This window comes from Saccopteryx bilineata, chromosome 3, assembly GCF_036850765.1.
Source record: "Saccopteryx bilineata isolate mSacBil1 chromosome 3, mSacBil1_pri_phased_curated, whole genome shotgun sequence".
Classification (NCBI taxonomy): domain Eukaryota; kingdom Metazoa; phylum Chordata; class Mammalia; order Chiroptera; family Emballonuridae; genus Saccopteryx; species Saccopteryx bilineata.
The window spans coordinates 270,292,509-270,310,550 of record NC_089492.1 but is presented as its reverse complement, the minus strand read 5'-3'; the positions used below and the strand labels follow the sequence as shown (position 1 = coordinate 270,310,550).

The 18,042-nt window shown below is 39.3% G+C and overlaps 1 protein-coding gene across 16 annotated transcripts in view; it reads right to left on the bottom strand.

Moving 5' to 3' along the window:
* The window catches only part of PUM1 (pumilio RNA binding family member 1), a 146,025-nt gene that overhangs the window by 22,608 nt on the left and 105,375 nt on the right, over positions 1-18,042 (bottom strand). For all 16 annotated transcript variants that reach the window (XM_066269836.1, XM_066269835.1, XM_066269838.1 and 13 more), the window contains 3 exons: positions 17,363-17,506; positions 15,414-15,710; positions 14,107-14,343 (listed from right to left, as the gene is read on the bottom strand). In XM_066269836.1, coding sequence (XP_066125933.1) covers positions 14,107-14,343; positions 15,414-15,710; positions 17,363-17,506 — 678 coding nt within the window. The remainder of the gene's footprint in view (positions 1-14,106; positions 14,344-15,413; positions 15,711-17,362; positions 17,507-18,042) is intronic.

Here is an 18,042-nt window from a genome sequence, read left to right as displayed (position 1 = left end):
ACTTCTGTTGAGACAGAGCCTGAAATGATTGCAGTGTAACAACTAACTTTCATGCCACTGACATTGCTCCTGTGACATTGCTGCTGTGATGACAAGGGAACAGTAACTGTGAATTTCCTGACAGATAAAATAAAGGTAAGATAAAAAGGCTAATCAAAATGTAAAGCAGAGTAATAAGCTACAACAATGAGTATATATTCTCAATATTCTTATATATTTTTTACAATAGATTTTTTTAAACTATAAAAAAAAGTGAAGACTTTTTTTTGTTTTCTTCCAAACTCCTTTAACAAAAAGGCAAAGTAGATAATAGAGCTAATCCAAAAAAAGTGTGTAGGTGAGTAACCATTCAGGATCCGTCAGAAAAGTCACCTAAGGTGAACTGCGTCATGAGCTTTAATGAATGTCTGATCAGGACACATCAATGACAGCTATCAAAAATATGCCCAGCTTGGACTTCTCCACAGAACTCCAGGGCTCAGTTTCAAAGGACTGGGTCTCAATGAAAATGATGAAACCAACAGGAAAAAGCTCAATGTTAAAATTTGTGCAACATTTGCTGAGCATTTGACTGAAGCCAGGCTCTACGATAGAAGCATTTTATATTTACTTTCTAGTAAATTCTCACTGACATTTTGGGAAAGTTTTTAATTCCCATTTATGTAACAGAAAATTAAGGCCCAAAGAGGTGTAATGCTCATCCAAAGACACAACTTATTATGGCCAGAACTGTCAGTACTCTTGACTCCGGATTTAGTGCCCCTGCTACCACAACTCATTTTCAGACTCAGCTGTATCAAATTTCCTTATTCTAAAGGACAGTTATTCTTGTCAAATTCCACAATATTTTTAATTCAAATGGAAGAGAGGGGGTTTATAAAAAAAGAATATAGTGGCCATATGGCTATTCTTTATTCTATTTCAGAAAGAATTCCTTCTTCCCTGATGTGAGATTGGGGAAAATGGGCAAATAGATGGTAATCAAGTGGGTAACAAGTACTGGGAAGCGTGATAGCAGCAAGGAACATGCTTAAGGAGAAGGAACGGCATGAACATACGTTCTGAAAATAATTTCAAGGTATTTTAACAACCTTGGTCACTGATAAAAGCACTTAGGGAAAAGTAACAAATCAACAGGGAAACAGAACCACATTCCTAAAGCGCCCAACACACATCCTTATAAAATGGAAGGCAGCCAGGTCCTTTGTGACAAAGTTGAATGACAGGAACCAATCCAGAACACTGCCCTACGTGCACCAATATGATCCAATGGATATACTTAATGTTTAAAAGCCACAAATGCCTGGATTTTCTGTTAGTGTGGCCAATAGCCCACTGATTAATCCCTTGCACTGGATTCAGTGGCTGGGGTATCATGAGTAAAGCCTACAATGAAGATTTACACATTTTTCCTGAGGTTTTGATTTTGAGCTCCGGTCTCCTTGAATGCCAGACAGCATACACATACACAGCTTTTTTTTACTGAAAAAGTAAACAAATCTGAAACAGAACAGAAAATTTTCCCAGGTCCTACATTATAAAGGGCAGACTCCAAGTTCACAGGCATATTTGCTTGAGCCAACTAATTTTTCTCTAAACATTAAACCAATACTTAAAGTAGATTTTTGCTTAAAATTGTAGTTTGCTGGTTATTTATGAAAAGGTATCTACCTAGCAAATAGTAGCCATCAGTAGGTAGCTCCTTTAGATGAGGAAGGAACATGCAGAAAGTGTTTTCCAGTTCATGATGGTTTACACAATTACATACTCTTACACCGAAACTACTATATCTCCAGAGGTGGGCCCTAAATGTTTGAATTTGCAATCCCTGTTTTAAAAGGATCATTTCATACAGGGCTTCAAAGGGAACCTCACAGTGATCTCATAAAATTTTCCACAGTATTTTCACTGGTGCATTTCACAGAGCCATGTCCCATGACAATATTCCAGATATTAAGGGCTTAAATGTGTTAAATTAGTATATATGAATTTCCAGTTCCACACATAAAAAGCTTAGAAGTCACCACTCCACCCTAACAACAGGTATAAAACTAAATAGACTGAAAAATCAGCAAGTCCTCTTCGATCCATTAAAGAGAGAACACAGAGCAAACCACTGCCCTCAAGATTGGAGAGACAGAGAGATGACTAAAGGTCACATCACAGCTTATCAGAACAGGAACCTGAACAACCACCTCTGCCAGAACCAGTACTGAATAGGAAAACCTGCACTGTAACTGATGAACTACTAGAGGCTCAGTGTGAGAAATCCTGAGTTAAAACTCTAGGGGAGCCCTGGCCAAATAGCTCAGTTGGTTACAGCATCATCCCAAAGTGCAAAGGTTGCTGGTTCGATCCCTAATCGTGGCACATACAGGAACAGATCAATACCGCCTCCCCAAAACCAATAAATAAATAAATAAAAATTTAAATGGCCCTGGGCAGCAGGCTCAGGGGATAAAGCATTAGCCCAGTATATGGGTTTGATTCCTGATTAGGACACACAAGAGAAACGACCATCTGCTTCACTTCCCCCCTCTCTCCTCTTCTCCCTCTTCACCACTCACAGCCAGTAGCTCAACTGGTTCGAACATTGGCCCTGGGCACTAAGGATAGCTCAGTTGGTCCAAGTGTCAGCCTCAGGTGCTAAAAACAGCTCAGTTGATTTGATCATCGGCTCCGGACAGGGGCTGCTGGGTGGATCTCTGTTGGGGCACATGCAGGAGTCTATCTCCCTTTCTCACTTAAAAAGAAAAACAAAAACTGCCAGGGAAACCCAGTCAGATAGGGAAAAGGAGACTGCAAGCACAATAAATATCAGAGAAAAATTTCCTCAGGCTTTGAGCAGGGTAAAGAGAAAAGAAACAATTTTGAAATATGCCATGGTACTCCTTCCTTGACTAACAAAGCTTGCCCTCTGGGAAAACTAGTTAACCACACCCTAACGTACATGGTTATTATCAGACTAACTGACCTTGGGGAAGGGAAACATGTAACTCTAGCCTACTCAAATCATCCTGCCCCACCAAAAGGGGGAGTTGAAGATGACTAAGAAACACTTGTGAAGCTGACAGTCCAGAGGCAAAGGCTCACTGAACAAATGAGATATGGATCATAGGACGCCCCGTGGACACCTCATCACCGCATTACTAAAAGCCTATTTACAACAGTTCTTTTCACCCAGTATATCATGCCTGGCTATTTAAAAAAGCATGGCATACCAAAGGCAAACAAACAATTTGAAGATAAAAAGCAAGCAGCAGAAATACACATGGCAAGAATGGCAAGGATGCTGGAATTATCAGACCTGGACTGTAAAGCAACTATGATTAATATGTTAAAGACTCTAGTAGATAAAGCAAACAGTATGCAAGAACAGATGGGCAATGTTAGCAAAGAGATGGAAATCCTAAGAAAGAACCAAAAAGAAATGCTACAGATGAAAAACAACAACACTGTAACCAAATGAAGAATGCCTTCACAAGACACAGATGAGACAAAGATTCTCTGAACTGAAGGATATATCAATAAAATCCTCAAAGACCAAAATGGAAACAACACACACACACCAGTACAGAATATCAAGGACTGTGAGAAAACTACAAAAGGTAGAACATGTGATGGTAATATCAGAAAAACAAGAAAGAAAAAATGAACAGAAGTATCTAAAACAGTAATGACTAAGAAACTCTCCAAATTAATTTCAGATACCAAACCACAGATCCAGGATGCTCAGGAAACAGCAAACAGGATAAATGCCAGAAAACTACAGGTAGGCATATCGTCTTCAAATTACAGAAAATCAAAGATAAAGAAAAGTCATAAAAGAAGCCAAAGGGGAGGCCCTGGCTGATTGGCTCCATAGTAGAACATCGGCTAGGCGTGAGATGTTCCAGGTTTGATTCCTGGTCAGGGCACACAGGAGAAGCGACCATCTGCTCTCCACCCCTCCCCCAGCCCAGCCCAGCCCAGCCCTCACAGCCTTTGGCTCAATTAGTTCAAGTATCTTGGCCCCGGGCACTGATGATGGCTCCATGGAGCCTCCATCTGAGGCACTAAAAATAGCTTGATTGTGAGCATGGCCCAAGATAGGGGTTGCTAGGTGGATCCCAGCTGGGGTGCATGTGGGAGTCTATCCCCCATCCTCTCACTTGGAAAAAGAAGAAAAAACAAAAAAAAAGAAGCCAGAGGGGGTTAAAACTTACTTGAAGAGAAAGAAAGATAAGAATTACATCACACTTCTCAGAAAAAATGCAAGCAAGAAGAGAGAGGAGTCAAATATTTAAAGTGTTGAGGGGGAAAGAAAATCCTACCAACCCAGAATTCCATACCCTGCAGAATTATTGTTAAAAGGTGAAGAAATGCTTTTTCAAATAAACAAAAATTGAAGAAATTTGTTTCTTCTAGAATTGTCTTGCAAGAAATGTTAAAAGTTCTTTAGAGGAGGGAAATAGTAGGTCTGAAACTCTAACCTATATAAATAAAGGATAAGCATCAATAAAACTTAATGTAATAAAAATAAAAATTTTATTTCTCTTATTCTAAATAGGTCTGACAAGTTTGTTCAAAATATTAATAGCAACAATGGATTCAATTATGTATATTTGTATCACACATATGCTTACATGTAAGTGAAATAAATTACAGAAATGGATGGAGAAATTAGGATTATTTTCTTATTTTAAGGTAACTGTACTATATACAAAGTAGGACAACCTTATTTGAAAGTAGCCCTGGATTAGTTGTAAATGTATAATGTAAACTCTAGGGCAACCACTAATAAAAGTTTTTAAAAATAAAGTATAACTGATATGTTAAGAAAGGAGAAAATGTGAAGTCATATAAATGCTCAATCAAACCACAAAAGACATAAAAAGAGTAAAAGACAAGAATAGGATAAAAAACAAAGTAACAAATAGAAAATAGTAACAAATATGGTAGACATGAATTCAACTACATCAATTATTTGAATGTTAATGATCTAAATACATCAACTGAAAGCGATCGTCAAAGTGGATCACAAAACACACCCCATCTATATGCTGTCTATAAGAAACACACTTTAAAAATAAACACAGATTTAGCCTGACCTGCAGTGGCGCAGTGGGTTAAAGGGTCAACCTGGAACGCGGAGGTCACTGGTTCAAAACCCCAGGCTTGCCTGATCAAGGCACATATGGGAGTTGATGCTTTCTGCTCCCCCCCCCTTCTATCTCTCCATCTCTTTCTATCCTCTCTCTAAAAAATGAATAAAATCTAAAATAAAAATAAACTAGCCTTTTAAATAAATAAATACAGATTTAAAGTAAATGGACAGACAAAAATATACTCTGCTAAATTAGTATGTACTTCAGTTGTCTTATACAAGGATATGGAAAGGTTTTCTGCCAGTGGCCAGCTGGTATTCCACCCTCTTGCTATGTGGAATGTTGACATTCATTTGCCTTTTATACTTACAGATCTAACAGATGCCTAATGGACAAAACCTTATCTTCTCTGAAAATTTACCAAGGCCACAAACATCTGGCTCTATATTTATACAGTCAGAGGCAATATTGGTCACCAAAATGTTCTTTTTTTTTTTTCTTCTTTTTTTTTTTTTTTTTACAGAGACAGAGAGTCAGAGAGAGGGATAGATAGGGATAGTTAGACAGGAACGGAGAGAGATGAGAAGCATCAATCATCAGTTTTTTGTTGCAACACCTTAGTTGTTCATTGATTGCTTTCTCATATGTACCTTGACCGCGGGCCTTCAGAAAACCGAGTAACCCCTTGCTCGAGCCAGCAACCTTAGGTCCAAGCTGGTGAGCCTTGCTCAAACCAGATGAGCCCACACTCAAGCTGGCAACCTCCGGGTCTCGAACCTGGGTCCTTTGCATCTCAGTCCGACACTCTATCCACTGCACCACCGCCTGGTGAGGCCAAAATGTTTTTCTCAGTTCACTCCCCTAATACCACAGCCAGGCAGCCCTAAATTAAAATCAGCCTAAAATTAATTGTCTTTAGTGTATAATACTGAGCCCAAAGTAAGTTCATTTTCACATGGTTAGTTTTACAGATGACAAGTCAGTTTCAGAGAACCAGTGAGAAATCACAAAATACTCATTTCTATTCAGAATGGAGAAATACCTGAAGGCACATACAAGACTAGCGTACACCCTGAAATTAACGCAAGTCATTGAACAATAAATTAGAAACATCTGCAGGGACACAGACAACCGTTTGGTGTTTGAACTTTTCTTTAAGGACTAAGGACACATATAACCTTGAATTTAGATGACAGAAAGAACCAATTTTAAGAAAATACAAATTCTATCATGGTAATAAAGCTAACTGCCTGTATTTTTTCATGCTGGACAGATTATGAATTTTTGAGCTCATTTTTGCCATATTTCAACACTGTGGTAATCAACAATCACAATCCTTTTCTCTCAGGGTACATGAAAAAGGCTGGGTGTTGCTATTGTGTATATAAAAATATTTATCTGCTACTTCTTGATCCTTAGAATTTAAAAATGATACAATCTGGGAATTAAGGAGAAAACCAAAAGCATGAAGAAGCATTTCAGGAAACAGGCAGGGGATAGACACAAGATGGAGAAACCTACCAGTAGGCAGAACATGAAACCATTAAAATAAGAATCAGACTTTGGGGCACTTAGCCACATCCCTTACTTTTTTTTTTCTTTTTCCGAAGCTGGAAATGGGGAGAGACAGTCAGACAGACTCCCGCATGCGCCCGACCGGGATCCACCCGGCACGCCCACCAGGGGCACGCTCTGCCCACCAGGGGGCGATGCTCTGGCCCTCCGGGGCGTCGCTCTGCCGCGACCAGAGCCACTCTAGCGCCTGGGGCAGAGGCCAAGGAGCCATCCCCAGCGCCCGGGCCATCTTTGCTCCAATGGAGCCCTGGCTGCGGGAGGGGAAGAGAGAGACAGAGAAGAAGGGGGGGGGATAGAGAAGCAAATGGGCGCTTCTCCTATGTGCCCTGGCCGGAAATCGAACCCGGGTCCCCCGCACACCAGGCTGACACTCTACCGCTAAGCCAACCAGCCAGGGCCCCCTTACTTTTCTTGTTGAGTTTATTAGAGATGCACACTTTAGGTATAGATGAAGGCCTAAAGGCCTCATCTAACCAACATTTAAACCAAAAATAAGGGTTACAGATCTAGTTGTTATTAATATTATTAAATAATAGTAATTATGAAAACAATACTCTTAAATTGAGAAATACACATATAGCAATACATATATGTATAATACATATTTGTATATATAGAAATACAAATATAGTAAACCAAACAAAATAAATACTTGCAACATCTGCCTTGCCTGGAGTCATAAGAAATGTATCTGTATTACTAAACGTGTGTGTGCAGTTATGTAGGAGAAAGAAGGGAGACTGAGACAGTGGAAGATTCTACATTTTTTAAATTACCACCCTGTGCCAAAAAATTTGACAATTTAGATGAAATGGACCAATTCCTAAAAAGTCACAAATTAACAAAATTAACTTAAGAAATAGAAATCTGAACCTATAAGATGTAAAGAAATTAGTAATTAAAAAATTTTCCCACTAGTAAACACCCAGTCTAGGATGGCATTACTTTTGAATTTTGTAATGCCATCCTAGACTGGCATTAGAAGAAATAATACTAATACTTTACAAACTCTTCCAGAAAATAGAACCTATTTCCAACCTTTGTTATAAAGTCATTATTACCATAACAAGTCAAACAAAGATATCATAAGAAAGGGAAAGAATAGATATCCTTCATGAATACAGATGCAAAAATCCTCAACCAAAATTCTAACAAATCAAATCCAACAAAATCATTGTGGGATTTATCCCTGGAATGCACTGTTGGATTAATATCCAAAAAACAATCAATGTTAACATACCGTATTCATAAAATGAAGGATAAAAACCACATGACCATCAATAAACACAGAAAAAGCATTTAACAAAATCCAAAACCCATTTATGACAAAATTTTTAAACTTGGAATACAAGGGGACTGAATCTAATCAAAGGCACCTATGAAAACTTACTGTGATCACACTTAAAAGAGGAGCACTTTATCCTCAAGATCAGGAACAAGGCAGAGGTGTGCTCTCATTCACTCTCTTTACACAGTATTAGAGGTTCTAAACAGTGAAACCAGGCAAGAAAAAGAAATAAAAGGCATCAAGATTGGAAAACTGTCTTTATTCACAGGTGACATGATCCTATATATAGAAAATCCTAAGGAATCTACCCATAGCTATCAGAACTAATAAACAAGTATAACAAATATGCAGAATACAAGCTCAATATACAAAAATCAATTATATTTCTATAAGCAAGAAACAATCCAAAAGTAAAACTAGAACACAATAGCAAAAAATAAAAAATATATAAGAACAAATTTAACAAAAGATAAAGTAAACTTGTGCACTGAACATTTCAGAACACTTTTTTTTTTTTAAGCATAGGGGTGGGGAGAGGGAGACAGATGAGAATCATCAACCTGTAGTTGCAGCACTTCAGTTTTTCATTGATTGCTTTTCACAGGTGCCTTGGCAGGAGGTGTTGGAGGGGGACAGCATAGCTCCAGACGAGCCAGTGACCCCTTGCTCAAGCCAGCAACCTCGGGGTTTTCAACCTGGGACCTCAGCATCCCAGGCCAACGTTCTATCCACTGCGCCACCACTAGTCAGGCTGAACATTTCAGAACTATGCTGGGGAAAATGATGCATGCAAAATGATGGACCATCACCTCACATAATACACTAATTTAACTGAAAATGGATCGTATACTCAAATATGAGAATAAAACTTTTAGAAAACACTTGAAAATCTTTTAAAGACCCTGAGTTGGCCAAAGATTTCTATATCAGAAAACACGATAAACTGGAACTCATCAAAATTTAAAATTATCGCACTTCCAGGGGCACCATTTAAAAAATGAAAAGACAAGCAAATGACCAGAAGACAACATACGCAAAACTTTTATCTGGCAAATGACTTGTATCTAGAATATATAAAGAACTCTTAAAGCTCAATAATAAAAAGATAAACAACCTGAATCAAAAAATGGGCAAAAAATATGAGCAGACATTTCACCAAAGATATATAAACAGTTAATAAGCATGTGAAAAGATGCTCAACATCATTAGTCAGTAGGGAAATGGAACTTAAAACTACAATGACATTCCATTTCAAGCCACTAGAATGGCTACATATTATAAATAAGAACAAATATTGGTGAGGATGTAGAGAAAATGAAATCCTCATACACTGCTTGTGAGAATGTAAAATGGTACACTAACCTGGAAAACACTTTGGCAGCTTCTCAAAAAAATTAACATAACAACATACAATTCAGCGACACTATACTCTTTAAGGATATGAAAGCATGGTTCACAGAAAGGCTTGCATACAAATGTTCATAGCAGCAAAATTTCTAGTAGCCAATAACCATAACCAACAAACATCCTTTAACTGTGAGTGTTTAGACAAAATGTGAACTAGCATAAAGTTGAAGACAATTCAGCAATAGAATGGAACAAACTACTGATACACATTACATCAAGGATGAAATCTCAGAAAGAAATGACAGAAGCCAAACGAAAGAGATCACATAATTAACTGTACGGTTCTATTTCTAAGAAATGTCCAGAAAAGGCAAATTTAAAAACAGAAAGTAGTTCAGTGGTGTGAATGAAGATTAACTATAAATGGTCACAAGGAATCTACTGAGAGGATGAAAATACCGGGACTCTAAAACTGATTTAGAATGGTTGCACTACAGAAAGTTACTAAAAATCATTGAATAATACACTTGAAATGAGTGAGTTTTATAATATATTTTTATGGTGAGACAGAACTAGAGTTGTTTTAAAAAGTTTGGTTTTTAAATAATAGGTCATGAAAAAAGCATAGAAGAGGTTTTTTGTTTTGTTTTGTTTTGTTTTACAGGGACAGAGAGTCAGAGAATCAGAGAGAGGGACAGATAGGGACAGACAGGAACAGAGAGAGAGATGAGAAGCATCAATCATCAGTTTTTTGTTGCGACACCTTAGTTATCATTGATTGCCCTCTCATATGTGCCTTGACTGCGGGCCTTCAACAGACCGAGTAACCCCCTGCTTGAGTCAGCGACCTTGGGTCCAAGCCAGTGAGCTTTTTGCTCAAACCAGATGAGCCCGCGCTCAAGCTGGAGACCTCGGGGTCTCGAACCTGAGTCCTTCCGCATCCCAGTCTGATGCTCTATCCACTGCACCACTGCCTGGTCAGGCATGGAAGAGTCTTAGGTAGGCATTCAACAAGTGATTGTTGAATAAATAATGAGAACAAAATAACTAAGCAGGTCACTGATGTTTCTTAAGAGTATCCTAACATATGTCTGACTACTAGGAGGAAGTGTGAAAATGAGAGAGCACGGAGGAAAGATCCACACTGGGACAACAAGATATAGGTTGTAATGTGCATTCAAACACTTACTGGCTGTGTGGAATTATGCAAGTCAGAAACCATGCTGAGTTTAAGTTTCCCTGTGTAGAATGGTGTTTTGATATTTAACACAATGAATGAACACAATGAATAAATGTTTAGTAGTATGGTTGTCAGTGATCCAAGGCTGATGGCTGGTGGCAGCAGTGAAGGACTATTACTAGAAGCTATATTAGGTATGATCCAATATATAATTGGTAAAGAAGTGGTTAAGTGTCTTGAACCAAAATGTCTTTAGGGCCTTTGTATGGACACTGCTAGAAACCAAGTATCACACCTCTGTGTAAGACTAAAGCATACAAGAACCCTTTTCTAAAGGAGACAGAGCTTAGGCAAAGCTCCCAGTAGTCGGCAAACTCACTATTCAACAGAGCCAAGTATCAACAGTACAATGATTGAAATTTCTTTTGAGAGCCAAAAATTTTAAACTTAAACTATATAGGTAGGTGCAGTGCTTATCAAGGTAGCGCCCGCATGTGGTATTTTGTGGAAGAGCCATACTCAAGGGGCCAAAGAGCCGCATGTGGCTCGCAAGCTGCGGTATGCCAATCACTGCTCTAGCCAATCAAGAAACAAAGTTTCTCAAGAATGACATGTATGATTTCACAGTACATGCAGCAAACAATGCAAGCCCAATGCAAAAACATACAACTAAATTGCTTAAGTAAGATAAAATTCTTAAAGGGGAAGATATGAACACTTTATTTTTTAAAAAAACAAACAAGTAGAAGGCAAGAGCTTTCTTTTGAAAGAAAAACAATTTAAGAAAAAAATAACTTGTACCAACAGTTACTTCCTACTTCACAGGGGAAGCAGGCATTAAGAATCAGAAAGAATTTCATTCAACTGCTAATACACTGGAAAGAGGAAAGGTACCCTGCACACAAGTAATGTTTCCAGCTCCATTTCCCATTACCAAGAGCCTCAGCATTTGGTTCAGGGGTTGACAAGCTGCAGCCCACAGGGCAAATCTGGCCTGCCACCTATTTTTGTAAATCAAGCTTTATTTTCAACAAACAGCAGCATCGAATATTCACTACAGAGATCATCTGACCTTGCAGACTTAGCATGTGTTAAGTACTTAGTAAGAGCTGACATTGTTCAAGTGTTTAAAACAAGGAATTAAAAGATAGGATTACTGCATCTGATAATACACCAGTTTAAAAGACAGCCTGGGCACATAGTGTGACAGGATATACACTGAAAACTGCTGCTCCGGAGTAAAAAAAAGTTTGTGGCCCTGGCCGGGTGGCTCAATAGAGCGAGCATAATCCCAACAATGCACTGAGGTCGCAGGTTCAATTCCTGTCAGGGCACACACGAGAAGCAACCAGAAAGTGCAGAACTAAATGGAATTAAATGGAGCAATGAGCTGATGGTTTTCTCTCTCCCTCTCTCCCCTTTTGTCTCTCTCAAATCAATAAAAAAATTAAAATAATAATTTTAAAAGTAAGGTTTGATACTAAGTCTGTTCAGATATGAGAAGACCTAAGCAAGGTATTTAGGTTGTTTCCTCATTTCTGTATCTTAGGCATAATACCACATGAACAGCACCCAAAACCTTTAAAAGAATCAGGTAATACAGTAAACACTCAAAAACTGTTAGCTGCTCTGTCTACATGCTAAATTGGTCTTTCATCTCTCCCTTAGAATTCTGCCTTAACCCTCAGTCTTTAAAGCCAGGCATTCTGTCACTAGTAAACACTGTTGTGCAATGTCCCCCATCCCCTGAGCTACATGATATGGACTCAGCAATCTGGAATGTCTCTACAACTTTTCTAAAGTAATGTCCATATATAACCTACGACAATGAATTCTGCAACTATCCAGTTCTTATATGAAATTTCAGGATATATATACACACACAAATGAATATGTACTTACACAGATACATAGTATTGTCTCAAAACTCAGCTCTCAAATTCAGAGATGGCATGATTAGTTCTCCAATAACTATATTATCTTATACCCTTCAAGCCTTATTTTATTTTTATAAAGCATTTCCAAGTCTTTGTCTTCCCTAATGAAAGCACAGTATTCATTTATAGTCAGTCCTCATTTCTGAGTCCAGAAAGCCATTTTTAATCTTGCTGGTTCAAAAGTGAAAAAAAGTCCACGTAAACTAAAGACTCCGGATGATAATGATGTGTGAATCAATTGTACAAATAAACGTACCACTCTGGTTTGGGGATACTGATTATGGAGAAGGTTATGTATGCATTTATGGGGCCGAGGGTACAGGGGAAATCTTTGTACTTTCCCCTTAGTTTTGCTAAGAACTTATAAGTGCTCTAAAAATTAAAGCCTTGATTAAAAAAATAATAATTAAAAAAACAAAACAATCTTCTAGACCAGGGGTCCCCAAACTTTTTACACAGGGGGCCAGTATACTGTCCCTCAGACCATTGGGAGGGCCACCACATGCAGTGTTCCTCTCACTGACCACCAATGAAAGAGGTGCCCCTTCCGGAAGTGCGGAGGGGGGCCAGATAAATGGCCTCAGGGAGCCGCATGCGGCCTGCGGGCCATAGTTTGGGGATGCTTGTTCTAGACAAAGTGGCCATATATAATAATTTTTCCCAGACAGTCCTGATTTAGGCCTGTCATCACAGAATAATAAGTACAAGCACTCCCATTCACTTTTTCAAGTGTTCTGGGCTGCAAAGTGCAGAGGTTGCTGGTTCGATCCCCGGTTAGGGCACAGAGAGGAACAGAGTGATGTTCCTTTCTCTCTCCCTCCCACTCTTGCTAAAATAAATAAAATGGTGTTGTTTTTCTTTAAAGTATTCTGGGCTGCATGATAAATTTTATGGTTGATCTACTTGTATGCCTCAACTTTCCCCATTAAAAAAAATAACAGTACTTCAAAATCCAAACCTGATAAATAACGGGGAAGGGAGTATACATCATCTTTGATGTCTTCAAAGATTTAGAAATTTGTCACCTACAGTGATAATACAAATGTCTACATTCTTACAGTTTGCTGCTTAAGGAGTTTCTTTATCCACCTCATTTCCTAGGATCTAGATGGTAACATCTTTAATCCTATACAGTCAGTAGGGAAATATACACCAAAAACATGTAATTGGGAAATATTTATCTATTCTCATTAGCATGCTATAGAGTTTAGGAAAATATATTTTTAAGAATCTGGCAAAATTTTAAAAATAAAATGCTTAATGGAAAAACTAAGATTAAATGTATACATGGGGGAGTCTGAAAAATAAGGCAAAATAATAATCATTGTGACATTTCAGTGGTAATAATAGGTGTATATATTCTTTTTCTTTATGTCTGTTTTCCTGCTTTACTTAAAATGAACCTGTACTGTGTTTATAATGAAAGACTCTCACATGTAGTCAAAGAACAAGATGTCCGCACTAAAGCTAAAGTGAATATACAGGGGATGTACCCAAATGGTAAGAAATCCAAAACTGCTATGCTGTCTAGGTACACCCTAAATAACATGAGGTACTAGAGGAAGGCACAGACCAACCAGGACACTTCCAGGATAAAGGGATTGTCCTTTGCTTATGCAAAGTACTTCTACTGGCATCAGTGGCAAGAGATTATTCTAGAGTTCAAGGTGGTGTTAGAGTAATGGTTCTTACCCAGGTTTAAGCTTGAAGAGGATCCATGTGAAGAGAGGGAAGGAGGTGGTGTCTGTGAATGTCCTGGTCCCTGACTAGGGAGAGGCATGCCCACGGGTCCAGGAGAGGAGGAAAAGCTAAGGCCGTTATAAAAACTGTGTCCAATGGGGGTCAAGCTGCTCGATGTCCTCTTATAAAGGTCACTGCTGCCAGTCAGGGAGTCACGGCGGGAGCCACTGCCAGTGTTGGAGTTTGCAACTAAAATGGAATTAAAACAATGCAGATAAGAACAGGCCTGTTCTTTGAAGAACAAGCCCAGTGACCTGTTCCTAACATTTTGATCCAGACTCCTTACCACCGCAAATTTGTCAGCAGAGACAGCCTAACTGTTCAAGTGGCAGTTCTAGGGGCAGGTAAGGTAAGAAAGAGGACATGGCTCAGGTTAACATGAAACTTTTGTTCAAACCATCACACATATGCTAAATTTACCTTCCTTTTGTGTCATATATTATGGGGTGGGAGTGGGTTAAAAAGCTCTGACGGCCACATAAGCTATGAAAAGGTGAAAGAAAATGGGCTAAAAAAGAATGCCTTTCATCAACCCGAAGGTTCTAGTAGAAAAATGGAATACAGAAAACAGATTTGCAAATGGGGTATTGCCCCATACACAACACTTACATATGAAAGCCTGTTTTCTCAATTGGTTTGTTCAAATCAAGAGTTATAGACCCCAATTTAAGATACCTTCTCTCAAACATGCCCTTCTATGTTGACATATCACACTGTTTTACAAACACTAATTATCTCATTGTTTACCTTACTACTTTCCTGCTTTTTAACTCCCATCAAAACATTAAAACTACCTTGATCTAATTTTCTTCCTCCCACTTTTCCTTAATATCCACTTTAATTCTTCTCAAAAGACTGCAGAAAACTCAAGACACTTTAAGGCCTGCAGATTGTGGAGTCCACCACCCTATGAGCTTTGGTAACTTGTCCTCCCTGTCTTTAACATCCACACTTGTAGGCTTCTCTCCACGGTCTCCCCTATGCCAGCAAAAATCTCCCTGGTTTCCTAATCCCTGTAACAAATCGACTATGATGTAAGTAAGCAGTAACAGAAGTGTAAACCTGAAATAGGCCCCAACTGTACATCCTGATTTTAAGAGTCCATCATCTCAAAGATATATATGGCTGGATTCCTAGGGGGCTCGGTCCAGATCTGCCTGTGGTATCTCTGTCCAGGATTCCATGCATTGTCAGTGTTCCAAAAAAATTGTAAAAATAATTAAAATTCAGTTTTAACAGCACATCAGTCTGATTTCTACCTGCTGTTCCAAACCCTCCAAGGGCTGATCCTAGGGTGGCGCCGAGGGAGCTGCTACTTCCGAAGCCCAAAGATGTGTTGGCAGGCTGGGCAGAGCCCTGGGAGAAGAGGGAACTGCTCTGGGAATTGCTGCTTAGAGAGTTGTTGCCATAGAAAGAGCTGGACGCCAGGTTGTTATTGGGCTGCTGCTGGGGCTGGGGCTGAGGCTGCTGGGTTCCTAAAGGGCGAAATGGTCCATTTGTTGTTCCAGCAAGACCACCGGCTGCTCCATTTGCTGAAGCTGCAGCCGCTGCAACAGCTGCAAAGAAGAAAGAGAACCATCTAATAAAAGGGATTGGCCACATTTCCAAACTACATTGTAACCCTTTCTGAAAATATTTTAATTCTACTGTAACTTTTCAAACTAGACACAAACCTTATAAATAACTATACAGATTTGCCTTTGATTCTTTCATTTGAAGCTTTTATTTTCTAGTTCTACTTTCAATTTGAAGTCCAATAATACCATTGGAGCAACTTCACCATGTTGGTAGCTTTCAAGAGGATGTAGTTTAAAATAGGTTCTGAATATCAAGTACGTCCATTTTAAATATAAGTACTTCCCAAAACTCATGTTTCGCAAATATCTATGTTAAAGACATTTTTTAAAAACAATGCCAGCCGCCCTGGCCGGTTGGCTCAGCGGTAGAGCGTCGGCCTAGCGTGCGAAGGACCCGGGTTCGATTCCCGGCCAGGGCACACAGGAGAAGCGCCCATTTGCTTCTCCACCCCTCCGCCGCGCTTTCCTCTCTGTCTCTCTCTTCCCCTCCCGCAGCCAAGGCTCCATTGGAGCAAAGATGGCCCGGGCGCTGGGGATGGCTCTGTGGCCTCTGCCTCAGGCGCTAGAGTGGCTCTGGTCGCAATATGGCGACGCCCAGGATGGGCAGAGCATCGCCCCCTGGTGGGCAGAGCGTCGCCCCTGGTGGGCATGCCAGGTGGATCCCGATCGGGCGCATGCGGGAGTCTGTCTGACTGTCTCTCCCTGTTTCCAGCTTCAGAAAAATGGAAAAACAAAAACAAAAAAAACAATGCCAGCCATATACTAAAGTCTCTCAAATTCCCAAGACATTTAAACATGTTGCTCTCTTCTGTATCTTCCCACTGTTATTCCTAATTAAACCTATATAGGTTAAAGTAAAAGCCTTTTACCCCCAAAACAAAATGTATTGTTCTGTCACATCTACTACTCCTCTCCCACCTACCCACTCCCTTGCCTCCTGCAAAAACAAACAAAAAGGATAAACCAAAAAATATCTACATTATTTTATTTTATTTGTATTTATTTATTTATAAATAAATAAAAGACAGAAAGAGTCAGAGAGAGGGATAGACAGGAACGGAGAGATGAGAAGCATTAATCATTAGTTTTTTGTTATGCGTTGCGACTCCTTAGTTGTTCATTGATTGCTTTCTCATATGTGCCTTGACTGCGGGCCTTCAGCAGACTGAGTAACCCTTTGCTGGAGCCAGCAACCCTGGGTCCAAGCTGGTGAGCTTTTTGCTCAAGCCAGATGAGCCTGCGCTCAAGCTGGCGACCTCGGGGTCTCGAACCTGGGTCCTTCCACATCCCAGTCCAACGCTCTATCCACTGCGCCACCACCTGGTCAGTCTATCTACATTATTTTAAAATAATGACATGGATTTCTGTGTAACTAACCCTGGATTTCCGCCACTGGTACCATTTCAAATGAGTAATCTAACTTCCTATGTTTGCAGTGGAATGGGTCCTTGCTACTAACCAACAGATACATGCCATCAGCAAAATCAGAATCTATCGATGTCATTTGTTGCTTCTGATTCTCTTTGAAATATTACAAAATTGCAATATTGAGAACTGTCAAATAAAGTGCATTTCAACATATTTTAAGAATGTCATTCATCCACCCTTTTAGGTCTCCAACATCAGCTCACCCGCTTGTGCAGCTGAGGAACTAATGATGACTGGGGCGGGAGCTACAAGTCGTACAGGAGCGCCAAGACCATTTCTCGCTCCTGCATTCACCACAAGGGCACCAGTTTGGTCATAGTAAGCAGCAGGAGCCAATACCGGATAACCTAGAAATAAAAGCCAACATATTGTGAGTATATATAAAACTAACAAATGTCACCTACATACCAACATACTGTAAAAAGGTTCTGGGGATAGACAGACCTAGATATATATGCTGGCACCAACAGACAGCCATATGACCCTGAATCTCTGGTTACCTATTTCATCATCTATAAAATGATGATAGTAATAATACCTGTCCTCATATAGTTCTTGTGAAGATTAAGCTAAAAGATGAAAGATTTAGCATGATATCTGGCACAGTAAGAACAGTGTTATCACCCACTAGGTGTTAGAAAGGTATTTGACATGATAGAGAATACCTATATTCGTTCAGTGCTAGGGTTCTCAGCAGCAATCATACACTGATAATTCTTGACTACGCAAATAACAGAGGGTACAAGTGATTACAAAAATCATAGTACTTCCAAAACATAATAATCTAACACAAATATGTTGCAAGTTAGCAACAAAAACATAGACAAGATTTGACTGATAGGATCTTTTAATGTCATGAGATGGGATTTCCAAAATCTTATTG